General features: G+C 53.2%; 1 protein-coding gene across 1 annotated transcript in view; it reads right to left on the reverse strand.

Moving 5' to 3' along the window:
* LOC122381709 (filamin-B-like) overlaps positions 1–17384 on the reverse strand; it is a 95655-nt gene that overhangs the window by 53549 nt on the left and 24722 nt on the right. Inside the window, exons 9-19 of the mRNA XM_043366198.1 lie at positions 15977–16108; positions 15480–15698; positions 14858–15080; positions 14456–14644; positions 10942–11040; positions 10481–10570; positions 9877–10265; positions 9435–9615; positions 9156–9172; positions 8668–8812; positions 8150–8317 (exon numbers count right to left, since the gene is read on the reverse strand). Coding sequence (XP_043222133.1) covers positions 8150–8317; positions 8668–8812; positions 9156–9172; positions 9435–9615; positions 9877–10265; positions 10481–10570; positions 10942–11040; positions 14456–14644; positions 14858–15080; positions 15480–15698; positions 15977–16108 — 1852 coding nt within the window. The remainder of the gene's footprint in view (positions 1–8149; positions 8318–8667; positions 8813–9155; positions 9173–9434; positions 9616–9876; positions 10266–10480; positions 10571–10941; positions 11041–14455; positions 14645–14857; positions 15081–15479; positions 15699–15976; positions 16109–17384) is intronic.

The raw sequence follows: 17384 nt of genomic DNA on the forward strand, positions 1-17384 counted from the left end.
CCTATGACTAAATAACAAATAAAAATAAGTTGCTTACTTCCTTTGCCATTTCCCTTTAACGTATGTAGGTATTTATGCAAAGTTGACATTTATCCAACATAGGTTCAAATATGCATGGTATAAGAGTACCTTTGCACGTATATTTATGCATCCTCGTTGTAGATGGACTAACCACAGGAAACCCGCATGACAAGGAAAGCGTGATACAAAAATATTGAGACAACAACTTGTTATCCATTACTATGTACGACAATGTTATACAGCTAAACAAGCCCCGCGCCTCACTCATCCTTCAATACCGCGCAAATGTCGGCGAGATGACCCGATTATAACGACCCAGTGACCATACTGGATCATCATGCGCACTGACTGACACGATAAAGAGTATTCAGTGTGCTGTCATATGTTTGAATTGGACGGTTGGGACTTGGGAGGTTAAGTAAGCGCCGACTGGGCGTTGGCTATTATCATGACTCAGCATAGGGCTCATGAGTATTCATTTCATTATAGAGCTGCCTCAGGCATGTTCGTCGCACATCTTCACACTTATGACCTTCATCGAAGATCTCCATTGCTTAAAATCAACTGCTTTGATACTGCCGTTTTCAACAGCCATCTTTGGTGTTACCCTTCTGTACACCGTTGCAGTCTCTCTGAAGCAGCTCGGCTATCAAACATCCTTGGTGATGTCTACCTATGCAGTTCTGCAGTCTCCGCGGCGACTCGCCGTGTCTGGTGTTACCGTTATGTGCTGCCTTGCAGTCACCGCCGTCTCGCCGCCTTCACCGCCTCCGCTGCCGGCGGCGGCGAGAGACGGCTATCGAGGCACCGCTATTACAGCCCCGTGACAACGGGTTTGATTTGTACCGGGGGTCACCTTGCTTAGTGTAGCGCTGGTTGGAACGTGCGCAACTGCACGCTTCTGACAGCGGTCGAAAGGGTAGTGCGATAACTCACGTCTCAGTACAGACTCGCCGGTCTGCTGAACACTGCCGGCGATGCATGGCTGGCCAGGTCTGGCAGGTTCCGGGGTAACGGGGGAGGGGTTCATGGGGTGGCGAACCGCGCGGCCGCCGTGTTTTCCAAGTTAGCACGACTGCTGACTGAGTGTTCAGATCGACACAAAGGCAGGTGGCGATGGAGCCAGCTGAGGCAGGCTAGCCGTGCCGACAGCGGCCGAAGCGGTTGAGTAGGCACGACGGCGGCGCATGGGTTGCTGCCCTCACCGGGTGGTTAACCACACCGCAGCCCGGCCACAGCGCACACATGGCTGCAGCTTCCGTATGGGGGCGGTGGAGCCATCACGCAGCCGGCTGACGCCCGTTCAAGGTTACCATGCAGGAGCATCGGCCTCCCGGCACGAGCTGGGGGTCCCTCTCCCCCTCTCCCCCTCCATGACAGCCCGGGTGGGCACGATTGAGCGTCTGGCTTTAATAACATGGGCGAGGGAGGTTTCTCCAGCGTTTGCTATCCGTCCGCCCTCGCACTGGGCGGCTCGCGGCGACTTTCCACGCCGCGCTAATGTAGGGCATTGACTCACCTTCGCGGCTGCCCGGCGGCGTGCCTCCGTCCGTCCGATCTCCACACACACCCGCTGTCGTCCGATCCAATCACGCACTACGTCCGATCCCCACACCGTGTCTCTTCACGCGTCTCTCTCTCGCTATTTCACGCGGCTTTCCTCGGTCGGAAAGCCGGCAACGTCTCCGGAAACGCTCAGTCGGCGGCGCCGTCGATCCGGCCCGCCCGTCGTCGTCGCTGCTGCACTCCCTCACCAACTACGTGGCCGGGCGGTGCGCTACGTCGGCCGGGGCCGGGCCGCCGCTCCACCGGCCTCCACCGGCGGCGGCGACCAATCACAGCCCGCGCCGGCCGCCACCGGTCGGCGGGCCGGTGGAGCCGCCGGCCGCCGCAGGAGAAATTCCAGCTCTTCGGCGGCGGCCGGCGCGGCGCTGACGCCGCCGAGGAGCCGGGCATCGGCCGCGGGCTAGCCGTGGGACGACCCTCCGTCCGCTGGCCGGTCCGCAAAACAGCCCCGCGCCGCCGCGAATCATGGGCAGGCGTGATGGTTTGGTCGGAGGGGTGTGAGGCCAACAGGTGGGGAGTGCCAGGGCGGGCCCGTCGCTTGTCTCTGCGCCGGGTGTGCACCGGTCAGAAACCGGTCCGATCTCGACGTCATTAAAGACGGGACTGAAACAGCCTGCTGGCGCTAACCCGCGGCTATAGGCCAGCGCTGGGAAACCGTCATCATGAGCGCCGCGTCCCATTTCCGACCATACGAGACTGTCAAAAAATACGTGGGACTGACCCAAAACGAAGTCATTCTCGTACGATTGCCCCGCTCTCGTAGCTGCGCCTGCGAAGGCCGGAGGCGGTCTCACTTGATTGGTTATCACATGTGTCACGGAGGCCTGTCGTCCAGCCGGACACGGCTGATCGCACACCGCTCGGCGTGGCCGCACCGGTGGCTCCTCTGCATTTACAACACGTCTCTCGAGTAAGCCGCTCTGCTGGCTCAGCTATTCCGTTCCGGTGACCCCATTTCCTGTGGCATTCCGCCGGCCGACGCCGCTACTCTGACCCCGCGTGGACCCGCTCTGCCGAGTCGCCCCTCCGCTCCGCCGGAAAGGAGCCATCTCCAGACCGATCTGATCGGAGATCCGCTGCAGGCGACGCCGCAGGTAACAAAAGAGATCTCCGTGACGATTTAACGGCGCCCACATTGACTTTCCACAAAAATCTGCCATCAAATCAGACATTAATTGTGTCACTGGTGCATGGTAGCTTCTCGAATTCCCATTTTTATCAAACCAGCGTTACATCACCATTCCCACGAAGCTTGAATTTGACGCCGATATGTCAGTGCACCGCTGAGACTACAGCTGGGCAGGCTAGAGGTCCGCCGGGCTAGGACTTCATAGAACCGCTCCGGGTGACTGTGACGCCAGGCGGTATGAGTCAGAACCCGCATCAGACGGCGCCGTTCGATATCAGGGCCAAACGGGTGCCGGATGTCACCTCCGACATGCCCCAGTGAAAGGTCGGTTCACATGAAGGACGGCATGGGAAGGGAAGGATCAGGAGCGTGGCAGCTGTGAATCTAGTTTTGAAGAAAGCGTCAGACTTTCCATAGAAGTGATTTGGAAGACACCCACCGAGCAGTTTAATCATGCTTACACAGCACAATACGGCTAAGCGTATTAGCATAGCGGAATAAGACGGAAATTCGCCTGTCGCAGCTGAACAGTAAACAATGATCACCCGAACTTCACTACAAGCTCCACTATAGGTGCGGAGCTTCGCTACAAATCGGCCACCTCAGTGATGAACTCCGATTCCCGGAATTTCACCCGGAGACCACACCCCTCTGCGGTGTGCAGTCTCTCCCACCCTTCGAACTGTCTGTCCCGGGTGCGGCACTGACGTCAGACTCGCTGGGCCTGGCAGCGACGAACGGCGGCGTACGGCTCAGCATAGCAAGCAGCCGGCGCGCGACCCGGTCGTGGCTGCATGGGGCCGGTCTCGGCCAACAAGACTCGGCGGGAAGTCACGACACCAAACAGGTATCGCGGGGTGTGTTTGTGGAAACGGGTCGGCACACTCCGCTAGCCTCGTCGTGCCGGTTTAAAGCAGACGCCCAACCACACCGTCGCGTCGGGTCAAACCATTGTCTACTTCATAAAGGTCAAATCAGAGGTGAAAAAAACCGGCTACTCGCCTGCGTGCGTAGGTGACAGCCATAGGAATAAGGAGACAGATTCGAGCATCTTAGTTAATGCACCTAAAATTGATAACTAGGCCGTTTCCGCTAAAATCAGAGCTGTCTTCCCATAGAGAGCCACTATGAACCACGGCACAAAAATTTAACAGCGTCATCTCTTTGTAGACAGCTGGGGCTGAAAAATCCCGCCGGTGCGACAGCCGGTGCGTTGTGAATCGCCATAGACAACGCAGGAAAAACGGCGACAGCGCGACAGCTCGTCCCCGCTCGTCGCCGGTTGAGCGGTGGCGGGGACCGGCGCGGCCTTGGCCACCGCTGGAGTAGGGGGAGGACCGGACGACTGGGACGGGGGACGTCACATCTGGGCCACAACTGGGGTGAGGTCCATGACCATCGGCCCCAGAAACTTTGTAGGAGCGTTGATAATTGGTTCTGACTACTGAAGCAAAGGCAAGTGAATCAGTGACAAAACTGACAATCCTTTCGTGAGTTCTGATTGAACTGGATCTGGAAGCCAGGAGCCAGGAGGAGCTAGAAAGTCGATCAGACCTTTAGGTAAGTTGGAAGAAAGTGATTGATTTTTTGTTGTTGTGTCACTGAAATGTGGTGATGCGTTGTAATGCCCAGAGGCCGAAATTTGGCCTTCAAAGGTGATGAGAAAACGAAAAAAAGGTACCTACTGTTTCAAGATGACTTGTAAAAAATTCGTGACAGCTAGACATCGCGTAGGTGACAGCTTTTGAGTTTTATTCACCTCTGGGTCAAATCAAGAAACCATTCGTGTGGAACACGCCTGTTGAATGCACACGCGAGTAGTGCTTCTTTGGATCACAAGGCTGCATGCCACCCTTTGTCCCCACTAACGAGTGAGTGACAATCGGCTCCGCGCCCTGACTGGCGGCCATCCCAAGTCTCGCGGCATGGGCGGTGTAAAACAGACGTGATTGTCCGCCCAGACCTTCATCGAACAGCTCTGAGGAGCCCGACAATCGCCCCAGACGGCGCCGACTTGGAGGTCCGCCCGTCATTCACCACCGCCGCCCCTGACACGCCCTAGGGAGGGCTGAGTAGCGCTCCGCCCCCGACGGCTTACTAAACCAGTTCCCGCCTGTGGGGCCTACATGAACACTGCACAGACTGCATTGTGCAGACATCGTGACAAAAACAAATTCATGAATCACATGAGGCAAACATTCGATACAAGAGACATGCATTTCTGTCAGTTTCAAACAAAGTACGTCTATCCAAGTATTATTTGATAATCCTCGATAAGACATGCCCATAAGAAAATTATCGCAGCTGCTGTTTGTCCTGTCTCGTACTGTGACAGGACAAATTTAGTCCCGATGGTTATAATAGATGGGCCACGCCTCGGCCTATTGAATTGATTTCGCTGCGTTTCCAATGATACCTTCAACAAGGACTTGTCGTACCTGGTACGCCAGTGTCAAGTCCCTGGCCCCACCACGCCCACCACTTTTTGGACTCTCCACACCTCTCCTGGTCGAGCAGCCCTGCAGCCGACATCCCGGCTGGTCGAGCACCCCTGGCTGTGACGCCGGGCTGGTCGGCCCCGTTACCAAACAAGGCCGCATTAGCATTGGGCGGGCGACGGTCCGGCCTGGCGGTGCAGTCACACGTAATTATCCGGGGCGGGGGGGGGGGGGGGACGGGATCAGATCAGCTGCGGGTCAATTCAGAGCGGGATTTCACCTGCCCTTGGAAAGGGGTGATGGGGGCTGACGGTGGTTAAAGGCAGATGACAAAGGGTCAGAGAGAACTTAAAGTTGTGGATTATTTTTGGCTAATTGACGATAGCGCACAATGGAAGTTGGAGAGAGGGAAAGCTTACAATATGTAGTCAGCATTGTATGTCAAGGTTAAATATGACTGCAATGTGACAGATGAGGGTTTTCTAAAGCTGGTACTGCTCCTGATTGAATGATAATGCGAAATAAATGAGTACCTAAATGGCAAACAAACGTTACTGTCAAATACAAAATAAATATCCCGTAAATAAATAAGTTCCGCAAGAAGATGGTAAGATGACGAATAGTTATTACACAGAAACAGCAGTTGCAGAGTCACCATCACTGAAGGAAACTTAAGCTTACCCTACCGTTTAAAAATGCACATATCTGCCTAACGTCAGGACATCATTCTCCCCAATACGCCTTCCTACGGCCCCACCACAACTCATGGCGCTCTCGATCCGCCTCGCTCAGTCACCCCCGCCACGTTTGGCGCTGTGCGTGACCCGGCCCAATGCATGCCGATGCCGCCAGTGAAAGTTGCGGGCTAGTCTGCCGCCCCGACCGCGGCCATGGCGGCGGGGTGGGGCGGCGGAGGCGGTAGGGTCGGTGGTAGGCGTGGGCGTAGACGGCTGGGGTAGTGGTGGTGCCCTCTGAAGGCAGGGCGTGGTGCCCTTGGAGTCTGTCACACATGAGAGACATCGACCACATGATCGGAATGCATACCAGAGTGCCCTTGCACCGAATAAACGGTAAGTAAGGTATGCGGGTCGATGGGATGGCGATTTCTTTAGATATGTGTGATACATTCTACGTATAGGTAAATCACATACTGCTATGGAAATGTGTGCAATGGCCAATGCGCATACCTAAATCAACAAAAATGAAGAGCTGAAGCAATGCGCTGGAAAGGGATAGGGATTCGGTTCCGTCAGGTCAGTCACTTCAGCGCCTTCTTGGAATTTGTAATGACCAATGATACGTATGTCTGTGGTTCCAAGGGTGGAATATTGAAGAAATGCTCTAAGGAGCCCCTTTACACGTGAAACAGAAGCTTATCAAGCGGAACTTTGCTTTGGGGCCTTGAGCGAAACTGTCTGCGAGTAGTTACGCATTTACAGGTCTGTTTCTTTTTATGGGATCACACGTTCCTTGATGCGTGTTAAACGGCGAAATAAGACAAAAGATGCCAACAAAACTTCTGTTATTGGATTTCGTTCGCTAATGTGTTAACTAAAGCTGCGACTTTTATTGGTGTGTGCAGCGAACCGTCTTAGAGTCGCCACGCTCCAAATACCAGCTAATCGGGCACGACGCGCAGCGAAGGGATTTCTCTGTTTGTATGGCAATTCCCTCCAAAATCTGGTCATGGGAATTGGAAAGTCGGCGATAGGCACGGAAAAGTTCACTACGCACAGGTGCAATTTGGACGCTCGACTGGTCGACATTTTTTGTGGTTCAACCGCCTTCTTTCCTGCACTGTATTAAGCCAAGAAATATTTAATGATACACTCGACCATGTTTATTTGAGAGTAGCTAATTGTATGTGGCATAAAAATAGCCGATGCTACATAGAAGTATTCGACTGCACTGCGAGCTTCTTATATGGGAAAACAATGCGAAGCTCTAATAATGCAGTTTTGCTTTTATAAAGTAAATAATCTAAGTTTATCGCCTTCAAAGCTGTGAACGAACCGACGTCTTATCCCAATCCCCATCCATAACACCAAAGCGGTCGGACTCCACGGACCTGTTCTGATAGGTCATTTACGCCGCTCGTTTAATTTCTCTGTTTTTTGTCAAAGTAATTAAATTTCAAATTTCCTGTAAGCACTGAGAAAAACTTAAATGTCTTGATGTTAATTAATGCTTAGCACAGACATAGAGAAGTTATCTTTTTTAACATATCATGAGCGTGGAGAATGAAACACATGAAATACATCTCGCAAACCAGAACAGCACATACCTACTCTCACGAGCGACATCTATCCTGCCGAGTTGCGTGCCGCCGAGCACATAGCCCTTGAGTCACTGGAGACTATACAGAACTGAACCACTTCAACTCGCGGCAACTTAGTTATCAGGGAGCTATCGGTAGCAATGAATACAAATGGTGAAACAGCTTATTCGTGGCATGGATGATTCGTTTTAATTCATATTCAATAACGGTGTGGAGCATGTTCTCAGGACAGTACTTGCATCCTTATACCATGAGAATGTTCCATAACGCACATGAAGTACACGCAAAATATCTGAATTACAATCTACAATATGAGGAAATAGTGGGAGATGCCCACAATTTGTAGCGGTTGTAGAACTTTATCGAAATATTCTCACGCATAAGGCAATTTCCCCCGCTTAGGAAAACCATTATTCAGAAGCCCCGTCTGAGTCTTCTTGTAGAGACGGCTTTTAAAATGGACAGACATGCACTAACACAAATAGGCAGAAGCGTTGAAACAGGTATCATGCTTACAATGGATGCATATGTTTTGTCGCTCAATGAAAAAAGCACTATCCACCACTGGGAAAGGTTACTGAAAATATATGACACATTCCTACGTAGTTGACTCATACTCTAGTGGTTTATCCGGATAACGTTGGGTTCTCATGGTAACCTCGGAGATGCACACTATCCGGGACTCGAAGGCACAATACAGTAGCACCCGGGACTGACCTGGCACGTCCTCGTCGTTGAACTTCATCTCGATCACGTGTTTCATGGCATAGTGTGGCACGAACGAGGCCATGAACCGCTGCTGGCCTAGGTCCTTGACGTACGAGGTCACGTGACCGCCGTTCACCAGAATCTCCAGGTTGCCGGCGCCGGCGCGGGAGCCATCAACTGAGGGGGGAGCAGAGGGGTTACGGGTCAGCTGTGAACCTTCCCTGTCGGTGCAGGATAATGTATCGAGGAGACGAGATAAAAATGCGAGGAAAGGATCAGACACGCTGAGAACGAGGTTAGCTGTAAATGAGCCATTGCATACTTTTTGAGAGCCTTAGTTTTGCAGGTATCGTATAACATGCCGCATTAATTTATTAAATTTACCTGGTATCACATGTGTAGCAATGAAGCGCTCGACATTTAACACACTATCCTTCAGCTCTTTCAGCCACCTATTTCAAAGTGACCACTCACCGACCACATCTTCATCTAACCCCTATCTTATCCCAGTCACTCCAGCGACTCACTCTCGAACTGCACTGGCCGCCCGACGGTGCCGTCGGGGATGGTGGCCACGCTGATCTGGGACGTGTCGTAGACGCTACTGACCAGTGGAGAGCCGGGCACCGGGTCACCGCGCAGCTCAATGTCCACCTCGTGGTCGCCGACCGTCTGAAATGGGGGGAGGGAGGGGGGGGGGGGGGTGAGAGGGTTGGCTGGGTGCCGGTATAGGGTGGATGGCCCTTACGGCTCCACTTAACTTGCTTATATATGATCAAACGAAAGCAGGTGAATTCAATTTCAATAAAATGTCAACGTAAAATGAGAAAATCCCTTCAACCAAAAGACAAACATTACAGTACGAGTATGAACGGTTAGGTGTAAGCCAGGAACAGTAAAGAGGGGTGATTTAGCATGACTTGGAAAATCAGACAAGAGTGCTTCTTCGCTTAGGTACCTGTGGCAGATATTTCAAGGCGAATTCGTCTCCAGACTTTGTAACAGTGCAAGGTACGCGTCGGTCTGACGGATCTGAGGGAAGAAACGGTATGTGAGATACAATCGGGAACAACGAATGGCTATGGCTTTCCGCTAGACGCGCTATATAATCGGAGACATTGCATAAATGCGAAAAGTGTATGATCTGAATAATGGCAACATTGTCATCCAGTGTCATTTGCGATATATCTAATGGCATGACTGACCGTTTATTGTAATCCATTATCCTGGATATAGAATTATAGACTGATACAGATTTACAGGGATCGAGACGACTGGGTTCAGTTTTACTGACCTCTGATAGTGACCCGTATGTCATGTTTGGCAGTGCCCGGCGGGCCCGTAATGAAGAACTCGGCGGGCCGTGACACGGGCACTGTGCGCAGACCGGCTCCGCGCACCGTGACGTCACCATGGGTGGTAGTGACGTCAGAGTGGACAGCTGACTGCAGCAGACGCGACGACGACTGCATCACCTGTAAACAGGAGACATTTGAGATCATTTAACTTCAGTCATTGATTGTGACTGAACGGAATGCTAGCTGCAAGTTGCAAACAGGATGTAGCTTTATAGCTTGTGAGCAAATGAAAAAAAAAATGTCACCTATTAGATCACTTGCGGCATTGCACATGATTACGTAGGGAAAAAAACTTTGAAAATTGTATACATATACTTCGGCTTGTTGCCACTCATTCTTATTGAGCTTCCAAGTTCCATCTTATCCTCGCCTCCTCACCTGTTCCTCGAGTCCTCGGAGCGACTCCGAGTGTCCCCTCACGGAGTCCGAGTGGCGCTCAAACTTCTCCGTCCTCTCGATGGTGGACCGGTCGATTGTAGACCGATCAATGGTAGAACGGTCAATAGTAGAACGGTCAATGGTAGAACGGTCAGTGGTGGATCGATCGATGGTAGAACGGTCATACGTGGAGCGGTCATGGGTTGAGCGATCCAGTGTGGATCTGTCGAGCGTGGATCTATCCAGAGTGGATCTGTCCAGCGTCCCAGACCGATCCAGCGTTCCAGAGCGGTCCAACGTCCCAGAGCGGTCCAGTGTCCCGCTCTTGTCCCTGTCTGCCCGCGGCACATGGATCTTCTCGGCTGATGATGGGTCGAAGTCGGGTCGCGCTGTAAAACGAGGGAGAGTGGCGTAAGCTGTTAGTCTAAGACTCAACAGTGTACTTAAATGAAAAGAATGAACCGTTAATTGCATGCCTGCATGCTTGCTGGGTCTTTCAACCCTAAAATTTGATTACTGGGTATACAAATGATCATATGTCCTTATTGTCATTTGAAAAGCTAGCAAACTTTATCAAGTAAAACGGCACCCACTCCAGACTGACCTGATTTGATGATGTGCTTGATGTGCGCAGCCGGGTCGTAGTCGTATTCGAACGAGGAATGGCTTCTGGAGCGATCTCGCACGTTCCATTCTGCGAGTTGGTAAAGACAAAATTTAATTAGGGCTTGTGCTTGTATGGGACGGCATATAGGCTGCCAAGGCAGGCAGATAGTGCCTGAGTAATCATGAAAAGACATAACAATAAACGGTAAATTTTACATTTTACATCCTTCACAAAGACCATCACACAAGGGTCGATCCATCACAAAGGTAACGGGCATTCATCTGGTATGCAACTTGCTTTAGGTTCATAGACTTCAATTATTCAACGCAAAAGCCATCTATCGTAGTAAAATACGAATATTTATGCGTCCTTTGTTTTTACATAGCTATCTGGGTTTTTCTGTGAATATGAGTCTAATACGACATCACAGCCCTCGGATGTAATCGTCAATGACCGACCGTCCAGGTTCATCTGGTTGAAGTTGAGCGTGTTGCTGGTGACTTGGTCGATCGCCTTCCTCTTCTCGTCGTAATCAGCGGCACGAATCACCTGGTGATCTGAAAACACACAGAAGACAACTCCTGAATAGTTCGAGGCAGGCGACAGCATTAACCACAATGCAATGCCATCAGCAACCAGATCAGGCACTGAACTATCCCCTAGGAAGCTTGGCACAAACTCAGCACATCTATGTACTACTAGCTACGAAGCAAAGCCATACATGTATCTTGTCTACTCTCTGCTTTGCAAAGACACTAGAGCTCGTACTGGGGGTAAAGGAGGTATGTTAGTAGGAAGAGTTAGCCCAAGCCATTATTTGCCACCAAAATGTCATTGCAGAAGTGCACAGTACAGAACCATTTCAGCTTCGAGCAATCGACGAACCGCCTCCACACCGAGAATGCCGAGCATGAGACCGCAGAAACAGGCTGGGAAGCGAGAAAGAACCGAGAGCCACAGTACGCCACTCTGGATTAGAAGCCTTGCAAGCTCCAGTTCGCCGCCACCGCTTGGTCGTACCTTTGACGATCGTCCGTTTCAGCGAGTGGAAGCTAGTGGCCTCGTAGCCCGGCTGTGAGATCCTGTAGCGCTCGACGCGCGAGTGCGAGTGCCGCCTCTCGTCCGTGTACTCCTCCACCTCTCGGGTCACCTCTCGGCCGTCCTCGAGGCGTTTCGTCTCGCGCACGAGCCGCAGACCCGGCTCGGGTTCGGTGGACTCGCGCCGCACGGCGCTCGGGCAGCGCTCGAACAGCTGTTTGAGGTCGTCGTAGTTACCCCCAGGCGGTGGACGGCGCACGTCCAGCGCCTGAGAGGCGTCTGGGGGTGAGGGAGGAGGCGAGCTACGCCGCAGCAGCTGGTCGCTCCTAGGCAGCGCCTCACCGGGAGCGAAGTAACGCTCTGTTACGTTCTGGATTTGATCATCCAGCAGCGCGTTGGGGTCGTCCGCAGGGCGAGCGATACCATTCCGCACGACTTTGGAAGTTTTCTTGATGGGTGCTTCCGGTTCGGGCCGGTCAACTCGCCGCAGCGGCTCAGAGCGAGGCGATAGCGATCGCAGTTGGGTCGTCTTTCCCGGCACAGCCAGTCTCTCGGTACCAGTACGCTCCTCTGTAGTCCTCCGCGACGTTCGTGTCATCGAGCTGGTGTAGGTCTCTGGCGCGGAGCGCCGGTCTACAGTGTCTCGCTCATCAGGCCGGTACGGTTTGGGGGCTGTGTACTTCTCCAGCACGTCTGGTCTCCGTTCTGGGGTGGAACGTTCGTCCGACCTGGGCACCCGGGGAGGAGGGAATGTTTCCGGGAACGTCTCCGGGTACGTCCTGCGGTCCAGAGTGTGTCGGTCCTCCGAGCGGTACTCGCGAGTCACAGAGCTCGTGGTGTAATAGTCGGGCGTCGGCTCGCGACTGTCCCTCTCCTTTGGCCGGTATGTTTTGACTGTGGTGTGTCGATCGGGCGGTGACCTGTCGTCTGGGCTCTCCCACTGGTGCGTTCGATGAGTTTTGGTTGTGGTTGACGTGTATGTATCCGAGGTACTCCGAGGCTCTGGACTGTCTCGGGGACGACTTCTGTACGTCTTTGTCGTTGTGTATTTGTCTGGTGTGTATCTCGGTTCTGGGCTCTCCCGACCAGGCACTCGATGTGTCTTCGTCGAGATAAACCTTTCTGGCGTCTCCCTTTCTGGGTGATCGTTATATGGTCTCGACGGAAGCCGGCCGGGAGTGCCTCGTCGGTCCGGACTCGAGTCCGTCGACGGTGACGACCGTCTCGGCAGGACGTAATCGATCTCCGTCTCCTCCACCAGTCGTCGCGTCACCCTGGGCCGGCCCGGCAGAGGCCGAGGCGAGTCTACCTCATCCCTCCCCCTCGGCGGCATCGGACTCGTGCTCCTCCTTTCTGTCGAGCTCACATGTCTCGTACTGAGCAGTGTCTGCGAGAGCTCGTGTCTCTCCGGTCGGTACTGTACCGTATTTGAGTAGAGAGGCGGCGAGGCGGCGCGGCGCGGAGGCGAATCGCCACTCTCTGGGCTGTCGCTCCGCCTCTGCACGTGCCGCTCGTGGCGCTCCACGTGGCGCGTGTACGTGGACGTGGCTGGTGGCGAGGGTGACCTCCGGCGCGGGCTCAGGTATCGCTCCCGGGAGGTGGTGTAGTTAGGCGCCTCCGGCCGCGGCGACACACTGCGCTGGCTAGAAGAGTAGTGCTCAGTGCGTGTGGTCAGAGTCCGGACTGCCGGCGGGCTGGACGGCCGTGCCGGTTCGTGGTCTAGCCGGCTGGTGTAAGGCGAGTGATGGCGAGGACCGGCCCCGATCGAGCGCTCCAGTTTGGAGGGAGTTCCTCCCGGCGGAGGACTGGGACCCCTCCGCTCGGAGGACAGGTACCGCTCTGTCCTCGTGGTGTAGCTGGTGCTTGACGGGGGTGGACTCGTCGCTCGTGGTAGACTGGAGTACCTCGTGGTGTGTGTAGTGGTCAGTGGAGGACTCCTGCCGCGTGGGAGAGACGAAAACCTCTCCGTCTTGGTCGAGTAGCTGGAGGTGTAGTTATTGGGCGACCTCGGCCGGGGGCTGGTCGGCCGCACCTCACTGCTGATGTACCGATCTGTCCTCGAGGTGTAGTTCACTCCGGCCGGCGACGGAGACCGTGACCTTGACCCGGACCGGGACCGTGACCGTCCTGGCGGCGGCGCGCTGACGTAGTGGTCGGCGCGGGACGTGAAGTGCGGTTGCGGCGAGCGGCGGCCGACGCTGCCGTCCCGCTGCTGGCGGTACCACTCGCTCAGGTGGCGCGCGCCCTCTGGTGGCGAGAGCTGCGCGTCGGCCCGATAGCGGTACGGGTCCGCGTGTTTCGGAGTGGTCTGAAGGTGCAACCCACCTACAGACGGAGAGGCGCGTTAGTGGCCCGGTTAGAGAGACAGACACGCCCCCTCAGAGACGGAGTGGTAACGGTTAACGCTCCATCGGAACGAGTTAACAGGGTTAAACAGAGTTATCGGCTATATGAGGCTAGAGTAGTCGTTTGGTTGTCATGTTACTGAGAGTTTAATTTGATCATTTATAGATATAATTCAATATTTTCAGTTCTACAAAGGTAGAAAAATAGCGCAGCGTTATCATATATATAACGCCATAGGCCCATCCAATATATCTAATGTTTTAGCCGTGTGGGCTGTTTCATATTTTTTGGACGCAAACGGGACTAAACATCAGATTTATTATTTTTAGCAATTTAAATTGAGATAAAAGTAAGTGCCTTCTTGAATTAACCAGCATGATGTAAAATGAACACGTCATCATTACAAAAGGGGTCGTTTCAAATTCCGCCAGCCTGCAAGATTATCGCCATTGAGGACATCTAAGCATTTTGTGCGTTTTGGCTTGCTGCATTCATCCACACACAAATGTCGGATAACTTTTATCAATACACCGGTTAGCATCAGTTTATCCCCAGCACCAACCACCTCCAGCATGCAGTGTCACTTACTCTTCATCTCCTCCAGGGTGGACCTCATGAACTGGACATCCTCCTCGGGGTTTTTGACGCGCGGCGGCGGCGAGGCCTTTAGCCGGCTGTTCAGCTCGTTCAGTCGGCTGGCGTTGACTGCCGTGTTGGCAGACCGCTTGGTGATGGAGTGCTTGCCGTTCTTGTCGACACGGAGTTTGAATGGACATCCTGTCGGTAGGAGAACGGGTGATGACATTGACAATGTGTTTTAATCACACCATCTTAAAAAGCCTGTCTAGACGCGAAAGACTGCATTGGGAAAAGCTCATGTAGTTTCAGAACGACTACATGTTGAATACACACGCATTTTATTTCAGCTTACCCATCCTATGACCCAAATTCAATCCTTCCACCACTTTAACTTTTTTATCACATACGAACCTTTGATCTCCACACCGTTGAAGTAGATATAGACGCGGTATTTTCCGTACTCGGGTGGCGTGACCGTGACTCGGTACATCTCCTTCTCAATCTCTGTGACCGTGTGGTGGAGCGAGCGCTGCTCCCAGACGATGTCAGTCTTCACCTCACCCCAGCCGGCGTCTCGGGCGTCCACGATAAATGTGAACGGCCGTCCCGGCTCGGTACCCTCCAGCTCTCCCACCTAGCCGGGGAGGTCGGGGTGGTCAGTCGTCAGCAGTGGTCAGTTTCGGTCAGTTCCGCTGTCAAGAGTACTAAGCATCGATGGTCATTGGTCAGTGGTACGATCAGCAGGGGTCGAACAAAGCGGTTACCGCGAGCGGCAGAAATATGCGTTGATGGGGACTTCAAGGCAGCTTAATGATACATCATCGGTGAAACTTTGATGCTCAAGACTTTCGAGATGGGCCGTTTCGGTGAAGGACGAATGACGTTGATCATTTTTTATCGTAAAAATATAGCAAAGCGTTGTAAAAGGTCATGCGAGAAACAAACATCAATCTCACACTCTTTTTGCCAAAGGTTACAGCCGATCCACACATGAAACTCCAGTCCAAACCCATCTCGTTCTCCAGCCACCCACCCGAACGGCGTGCGGGTCGTAGACGAAGCAGTTGAAGGGCGATCCCTGGATGTGTTGTCCCTCGTAGGTGACGTGGATCTTCCACTCGCCGACCTCGTCCGGCTGAAACTTGGCCGAGTAGACGCCGTCCGTGCACGAAACGGGACAGTCGAGGGGCCGGTGCAGCGGCGAGTAGGCCGTCACGATGATCCGGCCGTCACTCGCCTCCGACGGGTTTATCTGAGAGAAGGGAGACAGGCCATGATATAGGTCAAATAGAGCGAGAGGATGCAGCACAAATTTAATTATGCTGTACGCACAAATTAATACCATGACGAAATTCATCTCCAGACGAAAGAAAGACGCACGCTGCCGCCTGTTGGCTACTTTAAATGTGCGTTTGAAAAGATTATATTTTTATCACGGCGATAGGGAAGCATTCTAAGTTCAAAGCCGCCCTGTTACGGATACACGCCCATTCTTTGCCCTACCTGATATGAATTTTGGCCGCTACTTACCAGCACCTCGACGGTGGAGCCAAGCGCGCAGGGGTCGATCCCGGACGGCCGGGGCTGGAGGCTGATGAGCGGTACGGCACGCACGCTGAACGGACACCCCTCCACCAGCTCCTTCTCGTGGTAAACCCGTACCTTTGAGACGTCACAGACAGCGTGAATTAGACATACACTGTGTGTAGACCAGCGCGTTTGGAACGGAACTTGGTAGACTCGTCAAAAGGTTGGGCGTAAGTACGATTACACAGCGACACAGGCATTGGACAAGTTTTTGTTAGATCGGTGATATAGCAGACGATTATTGTGGTGGATTTCATGTCATGAAAATGTCATATCTATCTATCATAGCTCGGCATTTCTGGCGAGCGACCCTCTTCGTTGATTGTGTTTCTCTTTCTCTTTTTTTTCTCTTTTTGTTGGGTTAGGCCCTTTCGGTCGTCAAGACCATTGCAGAGCCGGAAGGATGATAGGAATTAGGGGGAGACATTGGTCTGGGCAGGCACCCTAGTGAGTCGCCGGGGCTGAGCCCGTCCAGAGGACAGGCCACCCAGCCCCAAGGCACTCACTGCACCCGGCTACGGGGTGCGCTCCCTCGGGAGCAGCGGTGCCGCTCCAAGGGAGCAGCCCGCATGAGATAAAGTTGCCTGTCCAGCCCGGAAGGGGGTTGCGGCGTGGAGGAGAAGGATTTCAGTATCCTGAGGATAGAAGCACGGAACGGTGAGTTGATTGTGTGAAGCAAGTCAACACAAAAATGGCCGAACAGGAAACTTGTTATCGAGTTTTGCACAGACCAGAACCGGTCCCTAATCACAATCATCAGATGCTTGGGCAACTCATAACGGCACTCCGCACAAAACACACATGACGTAATCGGAGCACAGAACAAAGCCACCACGGACGGAGCGCTGCTGGCGGTGGTCTCAGGTCTCACGGTACATCGGGCTAAGCCCGTTAGAGGAGGCTCCCCGCCGCCGACTGACCGGGCTGGTCATGGGTGGGCTGGCATTGTTCCACTGGTATGTAGCTAGTCTTCCCATCAGGAGATGGCATATCATCCTCACGTCAGACCTCAGTATCAGACCATCAGTATCAGCAGGATGTTCCGTGGTCGGACGATGATCTGTGGTTCACGGTGCATTCGCAAGCAAAGATGGTGGCTCACTTCGTGCTACTTGATGCGTGTTTATAGAAGCTCCTTGCCTGCTCTGTTAGCACGCCCATATAACGTACAGTCTGCGACATGCAGCGCTCCCGGTATGCATTGTCGTGCACTATGGGAGGATTAAGAGCTAATTCATAACTTCTGTCTTCCAGCTCAAGAATGACACTGATTCCTTTATGGTGTCTTTCAGCGATAATTTACCTACCTACGTTCCCTAGCCTCTCTTACACCTCACTTGGCATTGTTCTA

The sequence above is a fragment of the Amphibalanus amphitrite genome, unplaced genomic scaffold (assembly GCF_019059575.1).
Source record: "Amphibalanus amphitrite isolate SeventyFive unplaced genomic scaffold, NRLGWU_Aamphi_draft 000125F_arrow, whole genome shotgun sequence".
Taxonomy (NCBI): Eukaryota; Metazoa; Arthropoda; class Thecostraca; order Balanomorpha; family Balanidae; genus Amphibalanus; species Amphibalanus amphitrite.